The sequence below is a fragment of the Stenella coeruleoalba genome (assembly GCF_951394435.1).
Source record: "Stenella coeruleoalba genome assembly, chromosome: 16".
In the NCBI taxonomy this organism is placed as follows: Eukaryota; Metazoa; Chordata; class Mammalia; order Artiodactyla; family Delphinidae; genus Stenella; species Stenella coeruleoalba.
Genome location: NC_137162.1, coordinates 878,542 through 904,538, shown reverse-complemented (window position 1 = coordinate 904,538; position 25,997 = coordinate 878,542). Strand labels below are relative to the sequence as shown.

The 25,997-nt window shown below is 64.4% G+C and overlaps 2 protein-coding genes across 6 annotated transcripts in view; one reads left to right on the top strand and one right to left on the bottom strand.

Annotated features, from left to right (window-relative positions):
• Positions 1 to 16,206, top strand: part of INPP5A (inositol polyphosphate-5-phosphatase A) — a 178,104-nt gene extending 161,898 nt beyond the window's left edge. For both annotated transcript variants that reach the window (XM_079900603.1, XM_079900604.1), the window contains 5 exons: positions 2,239 to 2,312; positions 11,859 to 11,970; positions 15,013 to 15,081; positions 15,899 to 15,986; positions 16,073 to 16,206. In XM_079900603.1, the coding sequence (XP_079756729.1) occupies positions 2,239 to 2,312; positions 11,859 to 11,970; positions 15,013 to 15,081; positions 15,899 to 15,979 (336 nt within the window). In that variant the 3' untranslated portion in view covers positions 15,980 to 15,986; positions 16,073 to 16,206. The remainder of the gene's footprint in view (positions 1 to 2,238; positions 2,313 to 11,858; positions 11,971 to 15,012; positions 15,082 to 15,898; positions 15,987 to 16,072) is intronic.
• A 2,902-nt stretch (positions 16,207 to 19,108) lies between these two features.
• NKX6-2 (NK6 homeobox 2) lies at positions 19,109 to 21,171 on the bottom strand. 4 transcript variants are annotated; one of them, XM_079900140.1, is made up of 3 exons: positions 20,217 to 21,171; positions 19,954 to 20,126; positions 19,109 to 19,675 (listed from the first exon to the last, which is right to left on the bottom strand). In XM_079900140.1, exons 1-3 carry the CDS (start codon positions 21,013 to 21,015, stop codon positions 19,421 to 19,423), a joined length of 1,227 nt encoding a protein of 408 aa, XP_079756266.1. In that variant the 5' UTR covers positions 21,016 to 21,171; the 3' UTR covers positions 19,109 to 19,420. The 4 variants fall into 4 exon arrangements, with proteins under 4 accessions (XP_079756266.1, XP_079756267.1, XP_079756265.1 ...); XM_079900141.1 differs by having other exon boundaries at positions 19,109 to 19,663; XM_079900142.1 differs by having other exon boundaries at positions 19,469 to 19,675; positions 19,977 to 20,126.
• Between the last annotated feature and the right edge of the window lie 4,826 nt (positions 21,172 to 25,997).

The following is a 25,997-nucleotide window of genomic DNA, read 5'->3' as shown; positions in this document are numbered from 1 at the left end:
CAGATTAAAAGATATGAGAAGCGCTAGCAGCGGTCACTGAGGTGGAAGTCTCCACAGGTGAGTTAAGTGTCAGGACGGACGCAGCCGGACGGCGGAGCTGACACCCCAGCGCGGCGCGCAGACCTCACAGGTCGCTGGGAGGCAGCGCCTGGAGGCTCAAGGCGGGGCCGGAAGGCCTGGTCCTCAGGAGCTCGGCGAGTCCTGAGCCGGACGCCAAACGCGAAGATGGAGAGCAGCCCGAGTGCCAGGGCCCCACAGGAAGGACGCGGGCAGCGGGCCTTGTGGGAGCGACAGCCGCCGCCAACCGAGGGATCGGCGGGAGGCCCCGCGGCGGGGCCGGAGCAGCGGCACTGAACGAGCGTGCGGGCTCTGCAGACACGCGTGTGCCCATCGCGCACAGGACGGGGCGGCGAGCCCATCGGGACGCCTCGCGGACTTACCGTGTCCAGGATGTTCCTCTTCTTCTCTCAAGAGTCTGAGTTAAAGTTGGGAGAAGCTGAAAGGCTTGGCAGCTCTCGGTGGGCGAGGCTCAGGCCGCTCGCCGCCTGCAGGTTCCCAGGTGCTGGACCGAGTCCTCTGGGGGGAGGAGGCCAGTCGTCAGGGGTGCCGTGGATGCACCTTTCCTGACGGTTGCGCCTGCCTGCAGCCGCCACGCAGCATCACGGCTGTCTTCCCGTCTGACCTGCGAAGGCCAGGAATTCACGCTCGGAGCGTTGTGGGTGAGGCCTGCTCGCCGGCCTCCGCGGGGGAGTGTGTACCTGCGCGTGTGATGCGAGGGCATCTCTAGGCCCACATGCGTGCAAACACGTGTAAGCACAGGACTGGTCCAGGCCTCACGCTCATGCTTCACCCCCCCCCAACACACACACAGTTCTCCTCCATCCCCGGCACCCCTGAGGTGCTAACTCTGCAGCCTTCCAGAAGCTGTTTGGCCTGGGCTGCTCCCTGGAAGTGGGGTGTGTTTCTCCTCGATGCAGAGGCAGGGGCCACTGGGGCCGGGAAGCTGAGGGGCTCGGCCGCCCCCCCATGCCCGCCCCCGCCCTTCCCCTCCCGCACCCACAGCTCCTGCCCTGTGCCTCCCTCCCCCATCCCAAAACCCTTCCCCTACCCCATGCCCCTCCCCATCCTGCATCCCCTCTCCTGGCCCTGCACCCCTAGGGCCCCTGGCATGGCCGCCAGGGGGTGCTGAGTGGGGTGAGGTTTGCCACGGGTGCTTCTTCGCAGCAGATACGGGCTCACGAGTGTCACCTGTGGGGTCCAGTATCCAAGCCTCGCCAGGCAGGGTCCGAGGCTCTTTGTGCCCCCGTCTCCGTGTGTCCAGGATGCTGCAGGACCCTGTGTGAGACTGAAATCAGGCAGCTGTGTCTGAAGTGGTCCCGTCTATGCAAAAGGAGCTTTGGTTTATCCCCCCACGCAAACCACAGGCGCCATCAAGGGCTCCTGCCGGGGGAGGTGTCAGCTGTGCCTCCCTCAGACCGGCCGATGGCTGGCCTGGTGCACGCAGGCTCAGCGGCGAGGGCCACGTGCAGGTGGCGCAGGTAATTGCTGTGGCACAACACCGCTAACTGCACGCTCTGGGAGCGATGGGTGAGGTAGCAGAGGGAGAGGACGGGTGTGGCCTCGGGCTCCCGCACAGCTGCAGGGCGCGTGAGTGCCGACCGCGTCCCCAGGGTGTGCGTGGCCATGGTGGCCAGACGCTGCCAGTGCCCTTCCCTCCTGGGGGCACGGTGCCCCGTGGGGTGTGGCTCTGAAGGCTCCCTCAGGGCCAGGTCTTATTTTTTATCTTCCCGTGTGAGGTCAGTGCTCTTACTCTTTTGACTTAGTTTGGGCAAAACGGTGTCCCCCCTGCTGGACACTGCCTGAGGGCACCTCGGAGGCGACGCCAGCGCCCGCGGCGGCTGCACCGCGTGGTCTCAGCAGGGCGAGGTGGCCCTGCGCGGCCAATCAGCACAGGTAGTGTGGGTCCAGCGCCGGCGGCAGAGGGGCTGAGTCCGGAGCAGGCCTCGCACAGAAGGGCTTGCAGGGTGCCCCGGGTCTCTCCGGCCACACGCCCAGGGGGCCCGCCCTTGGGAGGCCTGCACGCGGCCCGGGTGATGTGCAGGGCAGGTGCTGGAGCAACACCTGTTTCCCGGAAGTTGCAGGTCCCTGCTGCAGACAGACCCTCCCCCAGGGCTTCTTGGTGCCCCCTGGGAGGCAAACCAAAGTGACCCTATATTTTTTTCTGTTTCTTTCCTTCAGCTCTTAGAATTTGACAAAGAGCTGTCTGTCTTTAAGGACAGACTGTATGAACTGGACATCTCGTTCCCTCCCAGGTAAGGACCGCCGCTCGCTGGGCCAGCAGGTAACTGTCCTCCTGTCCGTGCATCTGTCTGTGCCCACCTGTGCCTCCTCCCCCTCCCCCACCCCCCACTGAGCACAGCAGGGGTCTGTTCGCTCCTTTCTCCCAACATGGCCTCTCAGATTAGCCTACGAGGGACCCACACAGGCAGCTCTGTGTTCTGGATCTTTCTGGAACCGTCGTGGCGTGGGTTTTGGTTTGGTTTGTCCATGTTTGTCTTTCTCGGGCATGTAAGCTTTTGCTGGGTTTTGCTCTGGTGTTCCCAGAGTCTTGAAATCTGCAGGAATAACAGTGCGTTCCCTCCCGACCAGCCCGGGGCTGCAGAGGGCCGGGGTGGGGGGAGAGAGACGATTACGAAGTGGCCAGGACACCGGGTGGGCTCTCGGCCCGCGGGCCCGTCTGGAAGGACACGGATGCCGCATCACGGGCTCCTCCCACCCATCTCTCTCCTTTCATAGATTCCAAGTACGAGTTCTTATCACTTGGGAGAAAATGGGCCTTGGGCAGGTTCAGGGAAGCTTTCTCAGGTAGGCGGGACCTGGTGAGCAAGTGGGGCCGAGAGCGCCGCTTGGCCCCACCTCGTCTGCGTCGGGCCTGGCAGTAAACGCGTCAGATCCACGTCAGAGGAACGGTTGGCCTCAGAACGCGCTGGGGAGCCAGGTCCTCTCAGGCTCCCTCTGAAGGTCACCCCTGCTTCCTGGGCCACACTCCAGTGGTCAAACGTGTGCAGGCTTGAAGGGGCCCCACCATCCACTGGACATGGGACTCGCTACGGGTCCAGGCTCTGGCCAAGGCGGCCGGGCGCTCGCAGCTCAGGGTCGGTGCCCAGACCAGCGGTGCGAGGTTCAGGGGCCAGAGAAGCAGGGACCTGGGCCCTTGGGGTGCCTGGTGAGCCCCCAGCAGCGGCTCCAACACCTGTGAACTCGTGACTCAGCGTTTCAGGATCAGAAGGGCGGCCCTCAGCAATGCCGTCCAGGTGCTGAGCACCACGTTGCCCTCAGTCTCTGACGCTACTTTAAGGTACACATCACGTGCGGTGAACCGTGCTCCCAGGTGCAGCTGAAGTCGAAAGACGTCCCAAGGGACTTGTTCAGCCGCGCCTCCTGAGGGTAGTGCCGGGGTCTGGAGCGCCCCTCCCGCTTGACCGGGGTCCAGCGCCTCTCTCAGGGCTGTGGAGCCGGCCAGGAGGGAGGGGGCCTGGGGCTGCCAAAGGCATAGCCCTGTGGACGTGTGCCCTGAGCTGGCGTCAGCCCCTCGAGCGTCTCCCAAAGGCCGCAGCCTTGAAGGTCACCCAGGTGCGAGGCGCAGAAGATGCAGGCAGGACCGGCCACAGGACCTCGTGGTCCGTGCTCAGGTGGCCGAGGGACGAGCCCCCACCCCTAGGCAGCAGAGAGACTGGCACGTCCAGAGTCGGGAGGGACAGGGCTGCGTGGTCCAGTCAGGCCCCGGCTGGCGGTCTCCAGGAAGCAAGGGCCGTCCCCCCGGAAGGCGGCCGTAGCCCCGGCCTCTGAGATCCCAGTGGTAGGTGGGGGTGGGCATGCTTTGGTGCCAAGCCGGAGGAACTCCAGGGAGAGCCTGGGGTTCGTCAGGGTACCTGGGGCTGCGGGCACCTCGAGGGCACCTGCGCTCAGTCTGGGGCACACGTGCCTCGGTGTTTGATGGACTCGTGTGGCAGGAGAATGACCCCGAGAGGTCCTGCCCTCGTCTGGGAACCTGTGGACGTCCTGTGACTTTGCAGGTGCATTAGGAATGTGCCCGTGCTGTAGGGGCGGCGTCCTGGGCCGCGGGGCCCCCCGCAAGCCCATCACAGCAGAGGCCCCCGTCCTCCTGGAGGTGGCGGCCGCCACCCGAGGGAGGTGGCCTGGGCGGGGCAGGCTGCCGGGGGCACTGGGAGGACCATCAATTTAGGGGCCGGATTTTCTCCCTTTAACTGGGAAGTAGCATTCGAAGTCTTCTGAGGTGGGAAAAATCGTGGTTTACAGACTGAGTCATCAGCTCCCAAAGCTGGGGGTCCAGCTCACGGTAGGAAATATACCTGGCCTGTCAGCCCTGTCACAGCCAGTGGTGCAAGACCCAGCAAAGGCTCCTGAGGCCTTTCCGGCCACTGCCTGGCTCAGCCATCCCCCCGCACTGCCCAGGTCATCTCCCCGCACTGTCCAAGTCACCCACCCCTCCCCCGCTTCCTCCCGCACTGCCCATCTTCCCCTCCTCTGGTGCCTGGGTCACACCCATCCCCCTCCCTTGGCTCTGTTGCATTTTAAAAGCATGTTTGTGACCATCGGGCAGAGCTCACAGCCCCCCTGGGTTGCCACGTGGGGTCTGGAGGGCTGTTCCAGACGTGGGACAATGTCAGCGGAAGCAGAAGCGGGACAGCAGGAGGGACTTGGTTAGAAACGGTGGCTGTGTGGTTTGGTACCCACATGTGGTCTCTGACTGTGCCGGAAAATAAGTGCTCTCAGGCGTGCTGTGTGTGTGTGTGTGTGCAGGAGCGTGCATGGGTGTATTCACCTGTGCACACTGGAGGCACGTGTGGGTGTGGCAGCGCATGGGGGTGGGTGCACGTGTGTGCAGGGGTGTGTGTGTACCTGTGGGTGTGTTGCAGGACGTATGCGATCGGCTTATAGGCTGATTGCGTGTGTCTGTGCGGTGCATGGGCCTGCGTGTGTGCACAGATATGGGTGTGCACACGGCGTGTACGCACACGGTGTGGGTGTACACGTGTGCATGCAGAGCTGTGCGCATACATGGTTGTGTGTGCAGACGTGTGGTATGTGGGTGTGTGTGCATGGGTGTGTGCAGTATGTCTTGGGGTGGGGGTGGGTTGTGTACGCACATGTGCACGGTGTGTGTGCGCATGGACCTGCTTGTGGTGTGGGTGTGTGCGTGCGTGCAAGTGCATGGCTGTGTACAGGTGTGCGTTGCACAGTGTGGGTATTGTGTGCATGAGCCGTGTTTGCACGTGTACATGGTATGTGCACATATGAGCGAATAGGTGTTTGCATGTACGTGGGTGTTTACGTGGTGTGTGTGCTTGTGCATGGTGTGTGCATGAGCTTGTGTGCAGTTCGCGCATGTGGTGCAAAACTCGTGTGTATACGTGTATGCATGTGTGCTTCCTGGGTGTATGCACTGCACGGGTGGGGGTGTTGCTGGGGCATGCAGGGGGTGTCCTCTGTGCACAGCTACTAGCCTAGGGCCATCTCCCGCTCTTGGAAGCTGTCGGGGGCATCTGGCCTGGAGCGGTTTCCGGCCTGGAGCGGTTTCCTTGCAGACCGTCCAGCTATCGCTTCTCTCCGAGCTGAGGGGTGGGAGCCACCTGAGGAGCCTGGCACCCGGGCCGCCCTGGTCCTGCGCGGGGAGGGGCAGGCGGGGGCAGGTGGGCAGGGGAGGCGCCCTGGAAGGAGGCAGGAGTCTGCGGGGGTGCCCGCCCGCTGCACGTCCTGCCCACAGGGCCGTCCTGCGTCCAGGCTCCACCACGCTGCCCTCTTTGAGGTGGAAAGGCGGAACCTCCCGCTTCTATTTCTTCTGGTGTGGCTGAGCCCGTGGGGGCCTCTCCGGAAGCCGCGCTGATCAGTGAGGGACACCACGTCTGCGTTTGTCTGCGTGGCCTCGGGCGGGGCGGGGCGTGCATGTGGCAGCCGCTCAGTCACAGAGAAGGGCCACGCCAGCCCCTTCCCACGCTCCCGAGGCCCGTGGCATCCTCACGACTGCGTTCTGTGAAAACGGCCCTTCCCTCCCACGTGGCCAGGCGGTCGGGACAGGGGCGCGTGGGCTCCGAGGCCGTGGGCCCTCGCGCGTGGCTCTGGGCGTTTGTGGGGACGGTCTGTGCTTCACTGGCTGCCGGACTCTGGCCCCTCCTGGGGGCGGGGCCGGGGGGTGTGGGCAGTGTCCGTTCAGGGGGTAGTGGGCACCCCAGGCCGTCGTGCCTGTCCTCACCCAGCTCTCCTCTCTGTGAGGCCTGTTTGCCAGCTTGTCAGCCAGGGAATTAGCGAGAGCCATGGGCATCCCTGGTGCCAGCGGGCAGTGCCGCGGGAGCAGGGTGTCCTGAGCAGCATCCTCTGGCCGTCGCGCCTGGTTTTCAGAACCTTTCTGCGCCTTTTGCCTTTGTTATCCAAGCAGTGGACTCACCACAAACTGGCTGCGGAGTCCTGTTCCCCGTTCTGGTGGAGGCGAGCACTCAGCTGCTGGGGGCCAGGGGCTGGGGGCGGGGTCAGTGCAGAGCCTGGAGTGGAGGCCACCGGGGCCCCCGTGGCTCCAGGCTGTGGCTAATCGCATACCGGGGACAGTCCTCAGAGATGCTCGAGCAGACAGGTCTCCTAAGGAGAGCGAGGGGGCGGGGGCGAGTTTCTCGAGCAGAGGCGTTCGTGACTGTTCTCCGCGGGCTCACAGAACTCCACTCCTAATGGACCGTAACTCAGTGCTGTGTGTCACTTTGCTGGAAGAGGTGCTGATATTTCAGGTGTTTGTAGAGCCTTCAATTCTCGTTCTTCTCAGCCTCGGGGACAGTTTTGCACCTTCGTGAGGGACAACCACGAAGTGACCGGCGGGGTGGGGTAGAGGCAGGGAGCGCGGCCAGGCCAGGCTAGTGGGCGCACGGGGTGCCCGCCATAGAGACCCTCCGGGGCCCACCCTGCGCTCCAGATGATGCCCGCCAACCCCAAGTGGCCAGGGACGGCACTCGGGGCCAGGCCAAATGAAGGCCTTTAAGGCCACGTGGTGTTTCCACGTGCTGGTGACGTAAAAGGCTTTAAGTTCGTGCTCAGAATAACTGGTGGGCAAAGAGTGTGACGCTGGCGCTGGCATGAGCCGTGCCCACCTGGTCTGTCTGTGTGACCGGCCTCGAGGCCGGTTGTTTGCAGTGGACGAGGCGACAGTCAGCTTTCCGCGTCCTGCGTTGTCATCCTGTCCACCCTCCCTGCTCTCCGGCCCAGCGTCCGCTTGCGGCTCCCACTCTCAACCCGGATTTGGGCCGATCGCGGGAGCCCCCCTTTCCTCTCCCCAGGATGGCCCGGCGTGAGTGGCAGTGCTTTGGGACGCCCCAGAGGTGACCGCCAAAGCCTGCCCTGTGCACCCAGCAGGGAGTTTCTAACTTAGAGTGTCTTTCTGAGTTACTGTCGTTGGTTTTAAAATAAAGAGATCAAAGCATGAATATGAGATGGCTTAGCTGCCTTTTCCACTAACGTGGTGGCAGCAGGCTTCCCGTGGTGTGGGATCCTCCCGCGGCCCTGCACGCAGCCCTGCCCTGGACCCAAGTCCCTGTGGAGCGCTGCTGCCCACCTGTGCCCTCAGAACCGCCCCTGCCGCAGGAAGCCTCCCGTCACTGAGGCTCGAGAATTCCCAGAGGTGGCGGGATGCGCCCCACACGCTCCCCTCTCGTCCCACTGACTCCTAAACTGTGTCTCCCAGGCCTGAGATTCAATCAAGGAAGTATTCGCGTGGCTTCGCCTGGGTGGGGCTGAGGAGGGGACCGCCCCCAACACCATGACAACAGCAAGCAGCGTCTCCGTGTAATCGCAAACATAGAGCTTACCTTCCAGCCCCTGACAGGGTCTCAGGGCCCCTGGGGGTCCACACGTCACGGCCGAGAACTCCCCAAACCTGGAAGTAACCAAAACGCCGCCTTTAGCGGATAGATGTCGGCCGCTGAAGCGGCCGGACCGCTGCTCCCTGCAGGCCTGGGAGCAGCGGGAACCAAGGGGCCGGGCGCTGCTGTCTGTGGCGCGGGAGCCGCCGGGGTGTGGAGGGGTGCTGCGGCCCCTGCGCTTGTGGCCCTGCGTGCGCCTCAGAGTGAAGCTGACTGCGGAGGTGGACAGACGCACAGAGTACACACCTCGCCAGAGAAAAGTCACACCTTCCCCAGGACGGACAAGAACGCTCCACGGTGGGAAAGAGGTTTTTACTGGGCAAGTTACTTACAGAGAAAGATCCAGTGAGAGCTTTCGAAAAAGACAAAAATGTACACAACACAGGGATGAAATATATCACACGGCTCTGGCCAGAGGAGGCCGTCTCTCTTCAGTGGATACATTTATTTTTATATTAAAGATTCGGAGGCACTTTTCAGACTTCTTTTTGGGCCATAATTCAACTTTGGACCATCTATAGATTCCTGTCTGTAACGATAAATATAAGATGGTGACATTTGGACAAAAAGGCTGAGCTCACTGCTTCCCTTCTTGGGGAGGGAGCCAGGAAGCTTGTCCAGCTGGTCACCGAGCCCCGGGTGGACACGGCCCACACCGAGGCACGGGGACCAGCGCTGAGGGGCGAAGGGCCAGGGCACCGGTTACTCGGGAAGCCGCCGGTCACCCCACGGGGATGCTGCGGGCACCTGTGTCCACAGAGCCGGGTCAGCTCTGTGGCTCTGACCACGGGCCCCTCCTCCCCACGGCAGTGTGAATGTTATTGCCCAGTTCAGGGGCAGCTTCCTTCCACCTCCTTTTCTTTCCCAGGAGTCTCAGGTGTTTGGAAACTGAGTTCCTGCGCGGCCACTGCCTGCCGGCCTCCGGGGCTGCCAGGCACGGGTGGGCGGTCGGCCGATTCGCTGGCCGCGCGGGCCCGTCTGCCCTCAGCAGGGCCATGACTTGGGAACACTCACGTTCTCCCCGAGCGAGAAGCCCAGGAGGGTCTCCCCCAGCACCCCCAATTCTCCGCCTCCCGCTTCGGTGAGAACTGGGCCTGTCTGGCCAGGTGCAGGGGCCCCCGCCCCCTCCACCCTCAGGGTCCTCCTGAGCCCGCGTCTCTCGCGCACGGCGGCCGGCCCTGAGGAGTCGGGCGGCTGACACAGTGGGCCTTTGTGCCTCCGCGGCCTGGCTGCTGGCCTCGGGCCCTGGTGACACCACCCGCCTGCCCGCCGCTCAGATGCAGGCCGAGCCTTGTCGGCAGCGCCCTGGCAAGGGGGCCGCTTGCCCACATCCTGCATCCTGCGGGAAGGAGCCCGAGGGGCTGGGCGGACAGGTGGGCGATTGTTAGCTTTATCGCAGGGCCATTCGTTGTGGCGTCACTCCCCACCGTGCGGGGCCAGGCCAGCGGCTCCGTCCCACGTCCCCGCCCTGCGCAGCGTTTGCTTTCAGATAAGTCCGCGTGTGCAGCGAGCATTAATCATCGGCAGCCCCGGCAGGCAGCGCTGGGCCATCCTCGGAGTGGCCTGGGCAGGGCCCCCCTCTCGGGCCCATGCCGGCCTTGCCCGGCCTGTCTGCACCGGCACCGCCCTGCTCACTCCTGGCCTGGCTCTGGGAGTGGCTGGCCCCTTCCGGGAGTCTGTCCACAGCAAGGGCCCCCGGTCCGTGGGGCGAGGGTGCCGCCCCCAACCGCCCTGCCCGTCCTGGCCAGGGCGCCCCTCACGGCCAGCTTCTTTTGCCCGCTGAATCACACGTGGGCAGGCCCCACGGCAGCAGCAAGGTTGAGGACACAGACTGAAGGCCCGGGGGGAGCTTGTCGCGGCTCCGGGCCTCCCGGGCCCTTCCCTGTCACTCCTCGCCAGGCTGACTGTCCCCGTGATGGCCCGTCAGTCAGCTCCTGGCGGTGGACGGGGGGCGGGACTTGGGCCCGGACACCCCGTGACGATGGCTCTGCGGTGCGCGTGGGGACCGTCCGTCACTTACCTGCGTGGGCTTTTCGTGCTGTTTCTAATGCAGGACGCTTGCCCTGGGCAGGTCCCCAGGGGGCTCTGTGGGCATTGGGGCGCAGCCTCAGTGGGACCCCCGATGGCCAGGGCTCCCGAGGGCTTTCCCGTAGCAACAACATCATAGGTGCAGCTGAGGGTCACGTGGTGGTTCCTGAAGCCCCCGGGACTCGATCCCACTCCCGTCTGCGCTGCGTCTCTGAGGGATGCTTTGAGCCGGCCCGTTCAGCACTCCTGGAGCAGCGTGCGTCTGCGTGGCTCCTGCCTGGCAGGGAACGTGGGCGAGGCCCGGGGTGGCCGGCTCCACCTCCCAGACCTCCTGTTGACTGCAGATGTCCCACCGGGTGAACCTGGCCTGCCCCGCCTCACGGTCAAGGACCAGCTTGGGTGGGCTCAGAGCACACGACCTTCCTAGCCCTGGCCACAGCCCTGCCGGCCGCTCTCTCCCCTGACCTTGGCCTCCAGTGGAGGGGGCTGGGGGCTTGCTCTGTGCTCAGCACATCCTGCTCTGGACACTCAGGGTCGGCCCGTGCGGACCCCGATTCCTGCAGCTCCCGGGAGGATGGGGTGGGCAAGCGTCGCTCCTTCAGGACCACAGCCAAGCTAGGCTGGGACGTGCCTGGACAAGCCCGCCGTTGGTCCCCCTTTTCCCTGAAGGACGTTGTAGGGTGGTCAGCGCTCTGTGCCGTCAGCAAGGGTGATGCTGTTAGAAGCAGAGATGAGGGACGTTATGTTTGGAGCCATGATGCTGCTTTGGGTCTGCAATGAACTAAATTCCTGCAGGGCCTGGGGCCGGAAGTCGCCGTCTCTGGCGAGAGTGTGTGGAACACTCTGGAGGACGGGGTAGGCTGAGAGCCGTTAACTCAGGTTCTGCGGACCCTGACCACGGGCCACAGAGGGAGGGAGGAGGGGCAGAGGCCCCATGCGAGCAGGTGCCCAGGACAGAGCAGCTCAGGGAGACGGTGGCATTTTTCTCCTCCAGCTGAAAGCACGGGAAAATTTAACAGAGAGTACAGTGCCGTTCACAGCAAATACCATGTGGTATTTTGGAGCTGGTCTAAAAAGCACATTAGACCTTGGCAAGGAAAAAATTTAGACTGTATTGAAGGCCATAGGAGATGCACCGCGAGAAGGCAGACCCGCCATCCTCGTGGGTGTGCAGGGAGCACGGCTGAGGGTCCCCCACAGCCCGTTAGTTCATTCTGGGTAAATGCACCTGCTGTTAGTTCAGTGCAACCCAATCAAAATGCCCACAGTGGGCAGTGCAGAGCCCGGAGCCGGAGGTTCCGGTGAGTTCTGGGCCTCAGCCAGGCGGCTAGGGTCGGGGTGTCAGGGGCTCAGCTGGTGGTCACAGGCCCCACCTGCTTCTCGCCATGTCAGTCGGTCGGCTGCGGTGGCCCCATTCCCAAGGGGCCCCAGGCGTCTCCCCGCTGCCGCACCGGGCCGGTGGGCGGGAAGAAGGGCCCATGCGGCCAGGGCGGTAAGTCAGGGCCAGGCACACACTCCGCCGCAGCGAAGGTCCAAGGCCACGGCCCCGGGCACCTGGGCGCTTCCGAGGTGGACGCCTCGGTGGGACAAGGGTGTGCGTCAGTCTGGGCCCAGGCGTCCGTAGGCTTCTGGGCAGGTTTTCGTTGGGCTGTAGGCCGCATCCAGAAATAAAACCAAGTTGAATAGACGTGTCCATGTCCTTGGGGAGGGTTCATCTGAAGTGCTGGGGGGGACAGTCCTTTGACTTTATTCTGGAAACTTCCATCTGCCTGTTCTCACCCTGGACAGGCTTGGCCTTTCTGAGGTGCGTGGGGCAGAGCCCACACCACCCTCCCCCGGGCCCGGAGGAGGGGCTGGAGGAGGGGCCCCGTGGCTGCTGACCGGTGCCTTCCTGTCCTGTCTCCCCAGCTACCCATACAGTGAGGACTCCAGCCAGGGCAGACAGTACATGAACACCCGGTGCCCCGCCTGGTGTGACCGTGTCCTTATGTCCCCGTCCGCCAAGGAGCTGATTCTGAGGGTAAGTGTCAGGGCTGCGCGGCCAGAGCCCGGGCGGGTGGGGAGCCTCGGGCCAGGGGACCTGCCCTCCTGCCGGCCCGGATGAGCCCTGACCCCGTTCTCGGGGCTGGGATGGAGCCCGACCTCCAGTGTCTTTCTGGATTCAAAATAGGCATAAACTGTCACCAGTGCTTTAGGAATCGTTTTAGTTTATTGTGTCCTCGGGGGAGTCAATGAGCTCTTGTCTTCGGAAGAGCTTGGGAGCTATGAAGTCCGTCCTTATTTTCTTAAGTTGTAAATCAGAGCCAGAGTCACACTGGGGCTTGAGAAGTTGCAGATGCACGGCCAGCGCTCAGGAGGCAGCCCCGTGAGACCGGGTGCACGGCCAGCGCTCAGGAGGCAGCCTCGTGAGACCCGCACGGCCAGCGCTCAGGAGGCAGCCCCGTGAGACCGGGTGCACGGCCAGCGCTCAGGAGGCAGCCCCGTGAGACCGGGTGCACGGCCAGCGCTCAGGAGGCAGCCCCGTGAGACCGGGTGCACGGCCAGCGCTCAGGAGGCAGCCCCGTGAGACCGGGTGCACGGCCAGCGCTCAGGAGGCAGCCCCGTGAGACCGGGTGCACGGCCAGCGCTCAGGAGGCAGCCCCGTGAGACCGGGTGCACGGCCAGCGCTCAGGAGGCAGCCCCGTGAGACCGGGTGCACGGCCAGCGCTCAGGAGGCAGCCCCGTGAGACCGGGTGCACGGCCAGCGCTCAGGAGGCAGCCCCGTGAGACCGGGTGCACGGCCAGCGCTCAGGAGGCAGCCCCGTGAGACCGGGTGCACGGCCAGCGCTCAGGAGGCAGCCCCGTGAGACCGGGTGCGGAGAGTTTGAGCTTCCTGGAGCCTCTCGATCTCCCGGGGTTTTTCAGTGCCCACATTCAACGCAAGAGGACTGCTCTAGAGAATCAATACCTGCATTGGTTTTGTCAACCCCGTCAGTGAAAAAATATAATAACGAGGTGCATTGATTCATCAGGGCAGCGGTCTGGCCTCTGCGTGATGTGGGCCGCCAGTTAGGAGGGGGCAGGAGGTCCCCACGGCCCAGGCCATCCCCCAACCTCAACCCAGTACGTTTTGGGCTCTAGTCACCACCCTCCACAGCCCCCGAGGCTGCTGCAAGGAGCCCTGTCTGCGCCACTGGGCCCCGGGGCCCTTTACCCAGAGACGCAGCCAGGAGGGCAGAGCCCCCTTGGCCTGCCCAGGTGCACGCCCGTCCCCCTGCTCAGCAGCCCCTGCAGCCCCCCTCCAGGAGGCCCCGCTGCTGGCCTTTCCGGGGCGGGCCGGCCCTCCACGCTCTGCCTTGAGCCAGAGCCCCCGGGTGCGTGGGGAGGGAGGCCGCTGGGCCCGGGTTGGAGGTGGGGACGCATCGGGTCTGCGGTGAGCTTGCTCTGACGGGGCCTGGGGGCAAGGGCCTGCGCCCGGCTGTGACACACCCGCCCCCAGAGCACATCACAGAGGACAGGCGCTGGCTGGGCTACTCCCACAAGCAGCCCTCCCGAAGGGAGCTGCACGGGACGTTGGCCCTGACCACACAGACCCGCGCAAGCATGCCTGGTGCCGGGCCCCGGATGCAGCCCTGCCCTCTCTGCTGGGCCTGCCCTTGGGGCCCTGAGATGCCATGTGAGGACATAGCGGCTCGCACCGGCAGGCGAGCTGAGCACAGGGCTGCGTCCAGAGAGGGTGCCTCAGGGGCCTCGGGGCGCAGAGAAGAGGTGAGTGTCCTCTTCCAGGGAAAAAGACATCCTGCGGTAAACCCACCAAGACAGCAGGAGTGCGTAGGATGGTGAGGGGGTTGCCCAGGGCTGCAGGCGCGTCCAGCAGAAGGCGGCACTGCAGGCTGTGTTACCTGCGTTCACATCATGGCAGCTTCGGGGCCCGAGATTTGGTGCTGCAGACACAGTGGGGACAGAGCTCGGCTGGGTGGCCCAGTGTGGGGGGGCCCAGCGCCTTCCTTGTGGGGGGGAGTCCCGGCAGGCCCTCCCCTGGGGGCTGCCCGGCGGGCGGCAGGCGTTACCAGCCCCCTGGCCGTGGCACGAGCAGCTTCCGCGGTGTCGTCCATCATGCCACGCTCGGTCACCTCGGCATCATGTTCGTTCTGCCTCCCGGCCCCGGAACACGGAGGTGGCGGGCGTGCTGATGAACGCGCAGCGAGGTGTGCGGCGCCCGCTAGTTTGTTTATCTGTCTCACGATTATGCACTTGGAGATCACAGTTTTATGCTGCCTTTGTAAATTACCACGCTGCGCTTGAGCGTTTCCCCACTCCGGGGAGGTGCCGCGATGGCGAAGGATGCGCAGAGGGGCCTGTCTTTATGCCTTCTGGCAGCGACCATGCTGGGAAGTAAATCTGACCTTAAGCTTCCCGCTGCATTAAAGATGATTCAGTTATAGTCTCAGTCGCTTCAGCCGAGGGTGTGAAATCCTGGCCCAGCTGGAGCCACAGCCGACCGACTGCGGGAACACACCCTTGGCCGCACACCTGGAGTTGAGGTGCCTGTAGGCCGGCAGAGGAGGGAGGGCACCCTGTGCACACAGCCCTGCGTCACTGGGCGCAGACCGCTGGGTGCGGCAGCGTGGCGTTCGGGGAGTCTGTTCTCGTTTGAACAGGGAGTTCTGGGTCACAAACAAATGGCAACAGGACAAACAGGAACCGGTGGGCTTCCTCAGTGCCGGGGGCACGGCTGGAAAGAAAGCTCACAGCTGCCCCGACTGCAGCGAGCATGGTCCAGGGCCCGGCCCAGAGGCAGAGGGGAGCTCGGGCTCCACACCAGCGGCCCGTGTCGCCACCTCCCAAGGCCGGAGCCCTCCCACCTGGGACAGCCGGGTGCCGAGGTGCTGCCCGGACTGCCCGGACCTCCCTCCTAGGGTCCAGAGGCACACTGGCGGCTCTGAGCCGGCCGGAGCCCCACGGAGACGTGGGCGGGGTGGCCACGGGCGGAGCATCGCTGGGCTGCCTCCCGCTCGCTGCTCTCCCAGGAAACCCCACCATTTCCGCCTCCCATGCCTCTCCCTCTGTTTGCTTTTCCCAGTCGGAGAGCGAGGAGAAGGTTGTCACCTACGACCACATCGGGCCCAGTGTCTGCATGGGAGACCACAAGGTGACAGAGCCGTGCCGCGGTCTGGGGGCTGGGCCCGAGGGGCGGGCCGTGGTGGGCTTTCCAGGCTGGGGGCCGTTTCTGCTTCTACTGCCCCTCTTCTCCGCCTCCTTCGTCTGCTTCTCAGAGGAGGCCAAGTTGGTCTGTTTTTATTTAACTTTAATAAAATACCAGAAGGTAGGCAGGTAGGGGCTAGACAGGCAGGTAGATGAGAAGGCAGAAGTGACTGGTCACAGGAGGATAGAATACGCAGTGTTACTGTTTGTAGAAGGAGGCTGTGTCCACCGCTGGCCGGTTCTGGGGGCCGTTTCCTGCACTCAAGTACCTTCCTGGCTCCTGATGGCGACCGCCCACCACCAGTGCGGGCGGGACACGGGCGTGTCACCGACCCAGTGCCTCGGGGGAAACACCGAGTATTTGTTCCGGGACTAACTTTGTACGTGTGACTGGCCCGGACACCTCCGAGGGGCGTGTGGTGACGGGTCGTGTGTCACCATCAGCCACGTGAGAGACGTTCACCGTTTCCCATTTTCAGGGCCTCTGGGCGGGTCGCCCACACTGCCCAGTGGGCCGGATCCCAGGACGGGCTCTGTCCTTCCCCGTGTTCTTTGGGCCTGAAATCAGCTCTCACGTTGTCTTTATCTGGAAACAACACCGTCTTTAGAGAACGCGAAGGCCCTTTGCCTCTAGCCTCTGGTCGCCCAGTCCCACCAGCTCCTCGGGAACTGGGGCCCGGCGCTGGGCCTGCGGGCCGCGGCCGGGAAGCCCGGGAGCGGGGTCTGGGCGCCCGGTTCTGACAGCCTCTCTTCTCCCGCTGCAGCCCGTGTTCCTGGCCTTCCGCATGGCGCCCGGGGCAGGTAAACCTCACGCACGTGTGCACAAGTGTTGTGTGGTGCAGTGAACTGGTGGTAAATATGCCTCCTCCCTCGAGTTCACCTTTCTGAGCTTTTTGTGGTGTGTCTGTCCCCTTAACAAATGGCTGATTCCACGGCAGGGAAGCGATGCCAGCGCCACGAGGGGACCCCCGGCGAGACCTCCCTGCAGCACGAGGAGCCACGTGCTCCGACAGCTGCATCGACAGACCCGCCTGAGCGCCACTGCTAGACGGCCGGCCCCACACGTCGCTTCAGCCCGGACGGCGCTCCGGACAAGCCTCACATACCTCACTGTCGTGTCTGCTCGTGTGACATCAAGTAGAAACATTGGGATTTTTTAAATAAGTCACAGTCCTGTTGCCAAAACTCTAATAGACAGCAAAGAGATTCTGCATTTTAGACTTCACGGTTTTCGATTTTTAATCATTGTCAGCGTGGAGGAGCTTCTCCGGCGTAGAAACCCCACAGGGCTCGGAGTCCTCTCCGTGGCGGGGCGGCCGAGGCTCTGCCGGCCAGCGGCGTGGCCTCGCTCTCACGTCTGGGGGCCCCTGTTCCCTGTTAGTCACATGGTTTCTGAATCACACTGCGGCTGCTTTCCATTTTTATATATATAAATATATATAAATATATACTTTTTAAAAATAATTTATAAACCTTACCAAAACTTACGCTAAATATACTTTCCAGTACGAACGCTTGAGTGTCATATCCGCAGGTAGAATTGGCGTCTAGGGGTTTGGTTACGTGCACGTCAACACACAAAGCTATAAAACAAGTACTACGACCCAGCAGAGACGTCAGGGGTCAGACCGACCACAGCACGTCCATACGAGCAGCTGGAGACTCCTAGGCCTTTTTCTGTCTCATATTAAGAACTGAATGTGAAGTTTATAGCTCGCTCGGGTGTACCTTTTAAGAATTTTGTAAACCGTTTTGTCTGTCTTTTGTTACCGTTCTATGGTGCCAAGTATTCTACATAAAACAATAATATCATGGGAGAAATAAAAATAGCTAGTCTGCTTCCGATAGAAACTGCTTGTAACGTGGCCTGTGTATAAAAATATCCAGAGAAACAAGCTGTACGCGTCCTTGGACGCTGAACCTCTAACGACCTGTCGTAACCCTGCTGCACGTACTTGCTCCTGGCACCCGGCGGAGCCGTGAGAGGTGGTCCCAGGGCCCATGGATGAAACACAAACGAATGTTTTATTAACTTGCTTTAACACTACAGAACTCCTGGGCTGGGTGAAGGCGCTGGGTAGAAGCTTGCTTTAGATAAATCACAACCGTTGCAAGTGAGCTGGCGTCCACGTGCCGAACCTGTGTCCTTGACCGTACCGTCGGGGTCTGTGTCGAGCTGTGGTCGCCCTGCTCTGGCCGACTCACGGCGATTCTGTGCAGCGGGGTTTCAGCTGTTGGTCACTCAGGAGGCCTTTGGAAATGACCGCTCCGGTCCCTAAGCAATAAAATCGATCGTGGTGAAAATATCCCGTCTGCTTTGCGTTTCCTCCTCCCGTGCTCCGGCCCGTCGTAGCCTGCGGTGCAGGCTACGCTCGTGGCTCTCGGCGGTCCTGGACTCCACTGTCGGATACTGTTGCAGAGCTGAGCTCTGGCGTGAGCGCAGAAAGATCATCTTTCGGATTTTACTGCAGAGGTTACTGCTGGGACTTACCCCTCAGCGTTGTTTAAATGCGATTACATAAATGTGTGGCTTTCCTCAAACTTTAAAACTGGAAATTCCTTTGCTCTTGAGCTGAAAGAAGAGTTCACGCACGTAAATTTTGAAAAAAAATTAATGCTCCCTTAGAAAACCAGCCAGTGAAAAACGTCTGTTTTTTAAATTGATGCAGCCATGTAGCAAAAAACACCCAAAAAACAAAACTTCAGCCTTTTACATTTCTCTTTAACATTTTCAGTAATGCCTTCCAAGAAGAATCTTTCTTACAGTAATAAACCCTTTATATTCAGTTTTTAAAATTAACACAACAGTTATGCAGCCACGTGGAGCGTCCAGAGTCTGCACGGATGGGGTGGTCTTCTGTGAACCAGAGCAGACGCTGTTAGCTGGAATCCTGGCCCTTGGATTCCGGGGTGAGGGACAGGCCAGAGAGAGGGCTTCCGGGACCTCCACGGGGCTGGGGGGCTGGGTCGGTCTGGCCGATCCAGGGAGGTGCCCCGGGTGGAGGCCGGAGCTGCCCAGGAGGAGGACAAGGTCCAAGCACTGGCCAGACGTGCTTCCCCCGCATCCCAGGGTCAAACGGGCAAAGAAAACTCCAGGGCCCCTGAGAGAACTGACGCCGGGGCAGCAAAATTATCTTGGATTTCTCTTTGTAGTCCCGGTTTGAATTAAACCCCGCTTTCTACCGATGAAAACAATCTATTAAACCGCAGGAGAAGTGCTACGGTGCTGATGAATTTAAAACCTGATTTACTTCAAATTATGTAGCTACTAAGGCTGGGCACGTTCCAACCTACATAATCATGGCAAAGCACGTCAGCAGGACAGCAGGAGCTAGGGCCCAGCGGCGCCCCTCACCGCCCCCGCACCCACCAAAGGGGAAAGGCGCCACTCCGGGTGGGGCAGGAGCGGGGGTTCACCTGCCCTTTCCGGCAACCCCAAATGTGTCTAAATCTGGCCACACCTCATCCACCTAAGCCTCCAGAGCCCTGGGGAGGGCGCCCCGGGCTGGCGCCGGTGCAGTTGCGGGGAGGGACGGAACAAGGGGTCCTACCTGCTGCCCCGCGCGAGCCACAGCTGCCTGCGCCTGAGAAGCCGCCGCCGCCGCCGAGCGCCCAGCGCCCCGCTCCATCCCCCCGCCGTCGGCTCCGCTCCCGCTCGCTGAGTCCTGGCTCTTCCCGGCCCTCGGCCCCGGGCGGCCCCTTCCCTTGGCCGGCAGCCCGAGGGTTCTCGGGCGGGGCCGCCTTCCCCGCGCCGGGCCTCGCGGTGCCCTCGGTCCTGCGAGCTGCTGCCGCCCGGGCAACCCGGGGCGCGAGGCGACCGGGACTCCATCGCACCCCGATTCTGAGCCGGACCTGCGCCAGACCCAGGCGCCCCTTCGGCCGAAGGCGCGGACCCCGCGGCATTTGAAGACTGGACAAGGGGACCCGGGACAGAGGGCCCGGCAGAGGCAGAGGGCCGCGCCACCGCGCCTCGCCCGCGGTTTTCGATAAGGAAGAAACACGCGGTGCAGCCTCGGGAGCCACGGCTCCGACGGGGGACGTGTTAAATAATTTATTGATTATACAAAGTGATTCCTCTCAGGACGCGCGGCAGCGGCGGTCCCGATCCCGCGCCCACGCCGAGGACAGGGACGCGGGCGCTCTGGGGTCCCCGCACGCCGAGCCCGAGCCAGGCCGCTTTATAACTTATTCTGTAAAAATATATATACACACTCCGGCGCGGGCGGCTGGCGAGGGGCGCCGGCCCGCGTCCCGTACCCTGGTTGTCCGGCCTTGCCGCCGCGTCCTCACGAGGCGTCCCCCGCGCCGCCGCCGCACGGGCTGACCAGCGCCAAGTTCGAGGGTTTGTGCTTCTTGAGCAGCCGCGTGATCTTCTCATCGTCCGAGTTGGGGTCCAGGGGCCGGTTGTACTCGTCGTCGTCCTCCGCGTCCGAGCCGCCCACCTTCAGCTTCTCGGCGTCCGAGTCCTGCTTCTTCTTAGCCGACGCCATCTCCGCGGCGTGCCGCTTGCGCCACTTTGTCCGCCGGTTCTGGAACCACACCTGGGGTGGAGGATGCACATCAGGCGGCGCCTCCCGAAGCACCCGGCCCGCGGCAGCTTGGCCCCTCGGCGGCCCGGCCGGAGACGCCGCCGGCCGCGCGGACGCAGAGGGACGCCCGAGGCCACCCCTCTGCCCGGGCCGGGCCGCAGGGCTGGGCGCCCCCGGGACCGAGGCCAAGGCCGACGGCCGCTCGCAGACCGTTCGCAGGACGCGGGGGAGCGGGTGGGCCTCGGCGCAGCGGGACCCGCGGGGGGCCGCCCAGGCCGCAGACGCCTCACCTTGACTTGGCTCTCGGTCATACCCAGGGAGTAGGCGAGGCGCGCGCGCTCCGGCCCCGCCAGGTACTTGGTCTGCTCGAAAGTCTTCTCCAGCGCGAAGATCTGCTGGCCCGAGAAGGTCGGCCGCGAGTGCTTCTTCTTGCCGTCCTTGTCCAGGACCCCGCTGGCCTGGGCTGCAAAGGAGGGCGGGTGAGCGCGGCCGGCGGCCCCGCGTCCCCGACCGCCCCGCCGCCCCACGCCGAATCCGCGGGTGGGCCACTTACCCGGGCCGGCCAGGCGCGGGTCCCTCCAGGGCGAGCCCTGCACCACGCCAGGCCAGAAGATTGGCGGGCGCCCGGGCAACTCGGCCAGAGGCTTGGGGTAGCCGCGCGCCACGGCGGCCGCGGGCCCGAAGTAGACGCCGGCCGACGAGGCGAGCCCACTGAGACGGGGCAGGCCGCCCAGGAGGCCGCCGCCCGCCGCGCCCACGGGCCGCCCCAGGATGTCGCTGATGCCGTGCGGGGTGCCGAGCGGCAGCTGCGCGCCGAGGCCGCCCAGCGCGGGCGCCTTGAAGCCGGCCGGGCCCTGCAGCGCGTACGGGAACAGCGACGTCTTCATCTCGGCCATGTTGTGTAGCGCGGCCAGCGGCGCACTGCTCAGCACGAACGCGCCCGGGCGGTTAGCGTCCATGGGCGCCGCCGCCGCCGGCCCGGGCGCCCATCCGGGCCCCGCCGCCGCCGCCCGCGCCCGCCGGCCCGGGAAGTTTGCGCGCGACCCCGGCGGGCGCCGGCTGCAGCGGGGTCTCGGGGTGCGGGCGCCGACGGCGCGGATGGCGGGCGCGAGGGAGGGCGGCGGCTGCGGCGCGGGGTGGGCGGCGGCGGGGGTACTCCGCGCTGCGGCGGTGGCGGCTCCGGGGCCGGTCGGAGCGGCGCCGCGCCGCGCGGGCTGGACGCGCTGATAACCGCGGGGCCCCCAGGCGGCGCGCGTGCTGATTGGCTGCCGGCGACCGCGGCCCGGCCATTGGCCAGCGCCCCCGCCGTCTGCGCGCGCCCCCGCTGGCCGCGCACTCCGTGAAGGGCCCATTAGCCCGGCAGGTGCCTCCCGGGCTGTAAATTTGCCCCCTGATTTATCTCCCCGGGGACGAAATAAATCCCGTTGGATGGGAGTTTAGTTAGGCAAAGGTTTTAGTGGGAAATCAGGAAAAAATACGAGAACATATTTTATCACCGAAAGAATGCAGATTTGAGGATCCACTTGGCACACTCCGTGCGCCCCATTTGGTGAAGAGGCACAGGCGGGAGGGCGCGGGGATTCAGCAGGCACCTTCGGGGTCACAGTCCGCGCCCCGCCTTGCGGCTTCCCGGCCGCCCCGGTCTCAGGTTTGAGGGAGGAACGAAAACATTTCCGGGAACATTCTCCTCTGGGTTGCAGAAGGGCGGAAGACGCGGGACGTCAGAGTCCACGGGCCGAATGCTAGACTTGGCCCGCGAGAATCTGCTCTGGTTTCACCAACCAATGGCTGGCGCCGTGGCGAGGCCTGTCCCGGGGCCACACGCGAGGCTACCGAGTTGCGCGCGCTGCCGGAGGGGCGGTTCCCGGTCCCCTCCCTGCCCGCGGGACTGTACAGTGTCGGGTCAGGGCGCGGGGACCGCCCGGGCCTCCCGGTCAGTCGTTTCCCGGCCGCGAAGTCGCAGCTTGTTCCCAGGGGGCAACCCGAGTCCGGAGCTTGGACCTGGGCGCCCCGACCTAGAGCACAGCCGTTCCCTTGTGAAGCGCCGCCCGAGCCGGCGGTCGGGGACCCTGGCAGGCTCAGAGTCCGGGTGCCAAGGCGTGCGGGGCCACGCTCAGGGCCTTAACGTGGGCGTGCGCCCGAAGTGCAGCCAGCGGGCAGAAGCGTGGCCTTTTGACGGGCACGCAGGGCCCATGGTGTCCTCCTCTGGGTGGAAAAGCCTCCCACCCCGTGGAATTGCTGTGCGGGTTCAAATAAGATCGCAGTGGACAGCGGGCGCCGGCAGAGAGCCAGTGCTGAGTACAGTTCTGGACGTCGCCTCCTTGGTTCTCTTGGCTGGTGTCACAGCAATTACTAAGTGGCGTCTATTATTATTATTCGCTGCCTGCTGGGAACGTGACGGGAACGTGTGCGAACCGACGGCTGCAGTTTCGTGGCTGGGCGGCGGTGTGCGCCAGGCCGGCCTCTCTCGGGCCTGGTGTGGTCGGTTAGCAACGACGTTCCCGTTTCACCCCGGCCGCCAGGGTTTCTGTGGCGCGGACGAAGGCGACCCTCTCGGCTCTGTGCAGGGACCCAGCGTCCGCTGGCACTGAGACCTTTGGGGGGATCCATTTTCGTTTTGTGCAGTTAGCTTTCGGGTCTTGGCGCTGCGAGTCCTTACGCCACATCGCCGCTCAGAAAGCCATTGGCCGCCGGGGCTGGGCGGACGTTCGGTGGCCGCCCCTGCCCACGTGCGCGCGCACCGTGCTGTCCCGGGCGGCGCGCCGTGGCGCGTGTTGGCCCCGGCTTCAGGCGCGGTGCAGTCCGCGCGCATGGGAATTTCTCTCTTCCCGCCTCCTCGGTCGGGGCCGCACTCGCGGGATCCGGGTGTGGCTGCCCCGCAGGCGATCGGCACCTGCGGAGCCAGGCCCGGGATACCTAACGAGCGCTCACCTCTCGCATTCCCGCGCTACCTACGGGCGGCCAGGCCCCGAGACCCGCCCCGGGCCTCACTTGAGCCCCACCGCCTCGGGCACAGCGTAGGTGCTCCCCGAGAGCCCAGCCGCAGGGAGGATCCTTCCCAGCAGGATTTGGGGCCCTCTGGGCTCCTCGGAGGCGGCTAACGGGGTGGCCAAGGTTCGGGCTCTGAGGGCGTGGCAGTTACTGGCTTGGGGGCGGGGCCAGAGGAGGAGGGGCGGGGCCAAGCCAGAGGGGTGGGGCCGGGTCCCTACTCCCGGCACCGAGGAGCCGACTCTGGGCAGCTGTGGCCCGACAGTTCTCTGGGGCGGGCCGGGAGTGGCGCGCCCGGACGGGGCGACAGGGCGCACTATCCTCCCTGCGACTCTGGCTCGGTGGCTGGAGGAACACCGCAGCTCTGGGTGCCGCGCTGTGGCTCCTCGAGCACCCGGGCTGGGGCCTCCGCAGCCCTTTTGACCGCTGAGGAAACAGACACCCCGAGTCGCTGCCCTGAGTCCCGGGTCTGTCTACGCCGCCGGGCCTTCCCTGGACTGCGGCCGGAATGCTTGGGGTCGCGAGTGGGGCTGCTTCTCCCCTGGCCGCAGAGTGCTCGGCTCTCCAGGGAGCCAGTGGCCCTGGGTGCCGGATGGGGGGCCGGAGTGCGGTTTGGAAGGCCCAGAGAGCATTGGGGGCGCCCGGGGTGCGGGGTGAGGGCGGCCTCTTCTCCATGCTCTCTGGCGGTGGGTGTCTCGGTGCCCTCCCCATGCGTCCTGTCCTGCCCGGCGCGCGGGGGTTCCCAAGCCCCGGACGCAGCCCCCCAACCCCCCAGGACGCCACGGCACGGGACACCCTCCCCCAGTACCCCAGTCCCGGGTGTGTAGGCTTGATAACTTGCTCAACTTGCCTGCCCGCCGTCTCTGCGCGCTCCGAGGCTGCGCCCCTCCACCTTCTACGCGGCTCCCACGCCACGCCCTCCTCCTGCGCTCCCGGGAGCCGCCCCCTGGGTAGGATCAAGGGAAACGCCCCTCCTCCGGGGAAAGTGCCGTGGCCGCCGGCGGGGAAGGAGCGCCTCTCGGCCTCCGCCGCTCGTGCTGGTTGCCGCCGGGGTGGAGAGGTTCGCGAATGCCACCTCCTGGTGCTGAAGGAAAAGTCCTGCCTGGGAAGGCGGCGGGCACTTCGGCGCTCACACTTAGACGCTGTGGGAACACGCAGAGCGCGCGTGTGACAGAGACCTTTACTTAGTCAACGCTGATTTATTGGGCACCTACTAGGTGCCAGGCGTGCTCTGGGAGAGCCACGTGAAGGCAGCGAACTCCACCTCTGCACCCTGCTCTGCCCCCAGGGGAGGAGTGGGTAATAAACAATAAACCAAAAAACTTCCGGAAGCCCCTGCAGGAGGGGAACAGGACCGATGATCGCTGGGAGGGGGAGGTCAGGGAAGGTGGTCCTCCTGGAGGGCCAGCCAGGGCCAACAGATGTCCAAGCCCAGGGTGGGTCAGAGCCCGGCCGGCAAGGGGGGGAGGGAGGGGGGGGCGGAGAGGGAGGTGGGTAAGGGCGCTTGCACCTAGAAGGAGCTTGGATTCTATCTCCAACCACACAGATACCCCTGGAGTTGGCAAAAAACCTTGTCAAAGGAAAGAGTTGTCATTTTGCGGGGCTGGTAAGTCGTGGAGCTCCCTGCTCGGTGGCTGCTCGGTGGCTTCCTGCAAAGGGCAAAGGGCCCGGCTTTGTCCTCCCATGTGTGAGCAGTTCTCAGCCTCTGGGAGCTTGAGGAGGTGACCACGCCTGGGGGCGGATTCAGGGGGCTGCTGACCCAGGGTTGGTAGGTCAAGAGAACCAAGTGCCGCCCGCAGCTCTGGGATGAAGGGGCAGAGGCGCGGCCACCTGGGCCCTGGAGCTGCAGGAACTCCCAGGTTCTGGCGATGCTGAAGGAGCCCTGCTGGCGCAAATCCCACCCGCTCCCAGCAAACGCCCGGGCCGCAGGGAAAGACCAGAGCCCTGCCCATCCCGCTGGGCGCCCTCCACTGGCTGGCCCCCGGAAAGGCGGCTGGCGGACACCCGTCACTGCGCAGGGGCGCGAGTGGAGGCTGCCCTGCTCACTCCCAGCGCCACCAGGGCAGTGACTCTCGCTGTCTGAAGGCAGCGAGAGCACTGAGTGCTGAGGGTGTGCGGGGCCTGGGGTGAGGGGCACGGGTGGCTGGTAGGGGAGACCCAGCTGGTCACCGGGCCCCGCCTCACCCCTCTCCCACCTGCATTAGGGCCCAGTGCCGCGCACCACGCTGCAACTCGGTCTAATCCCCACGTAGTGACCCGTGTGCCTCGGACTGAGGCCCCCTGTGGCCTCGCAACCCTCTGACCCCCACACTGGTCCGTTTGCTGCCGCCCTGCCTTCCGCCGGCCCCCGGACCACTGTCCCCCGTCTTCCTGTGGCTCACTTCCTGCTCCCTCGGCTCTGGGCTGGACCCTCACCCCCAGCCCCCGCCAGGCTGGCCTGCCCGTCTGCGCGGCAGCACCTTCCAGAGAGGCAGCACCTGGGTGCAGGGCCCCCGAGCTCCGGCCACCTGGAGGGCTGAGGAAGTGCTGCCGAGCCAGGGAGCGAACGTGCCCCCAGGCCCGGGCTTCGGAGGGTTTCCTGGAGCCCGTGCTGCCCCAGGGAGACGGCGCCGCTGAGAGGCTCCAGACACCCTGAGCCGAAGGGCACCATGGGCACGTGGGCCCCGGAGGGACGCCCGTGGGAAGATCCCGGCAAGACCCTGGGAGGCGGGGACTGTTGGTGGGTGGGAGGGGCCTGGGAGCCGGCAGGCCGAGGAGCCCCAGCTGCCCCCCTCCCCGATCTCTGGGGGCCTCCTATCCCTCCCCCATCCTCTGTGATGCTCTGGCTTCACTGGACTTGAAGCTCCTCCCCCAGCCTGGGCCGGGTGGGCGTCTCCCACCTTGCAGAGCCCCTCCCCACACCCCCAGCTCCTTCACTTCTTTAAAGGTTATGTATTTTGATCAATGTAATAGCCCTAGAGGAGTGTACAGAGCTATACTACGCGTTCTTGTCACAAACCCGAGTCTCTTTTACCACTTAGCTGTGCTGGCCTTACCTTTCTCCTCCTGAAGGAAGAGCCCGTCCGCCAGGTTGAGATCTGACATAGAGGCTGGGCGTCCACCAACACGCTGGTCTCCCAGGACCTGTGGCTGTGCAAGCCGCCGGTACTGGGCGACTCGGCCTCACGACTCTCTTTGGGGCACGTGGCCACAGGCCTCTCGTGGCTGCTGGGAGGTACCCACACATATGAACGAGCCCCTCTGTTGATTTAGGTCCAGTTATTTTCATTCTCTTCTCAGGCAGCCTCTTAAGAGGGTGGCACACTCCACCCTCCCTGGCCAGTGCTTCTGGGCTCAGCGGGGCTGC

Coding starts and splice junctions, on each gene's coding strand:
- NKX6-2 (XM_079900139.1), bottom strand. CDS start 21,015: ATGGGCCCTTCACGGAGTGCGCGGCCAGCGGGGGCGCGCGCAGACGGC. Junction 19,676..19,953: donor TGACCGAGAGCCAAGTCAAG/GTGAGGCGTCTG, acceptor CCTCCACCCCAG/GTGTGGTTCCAGAACCGGCG.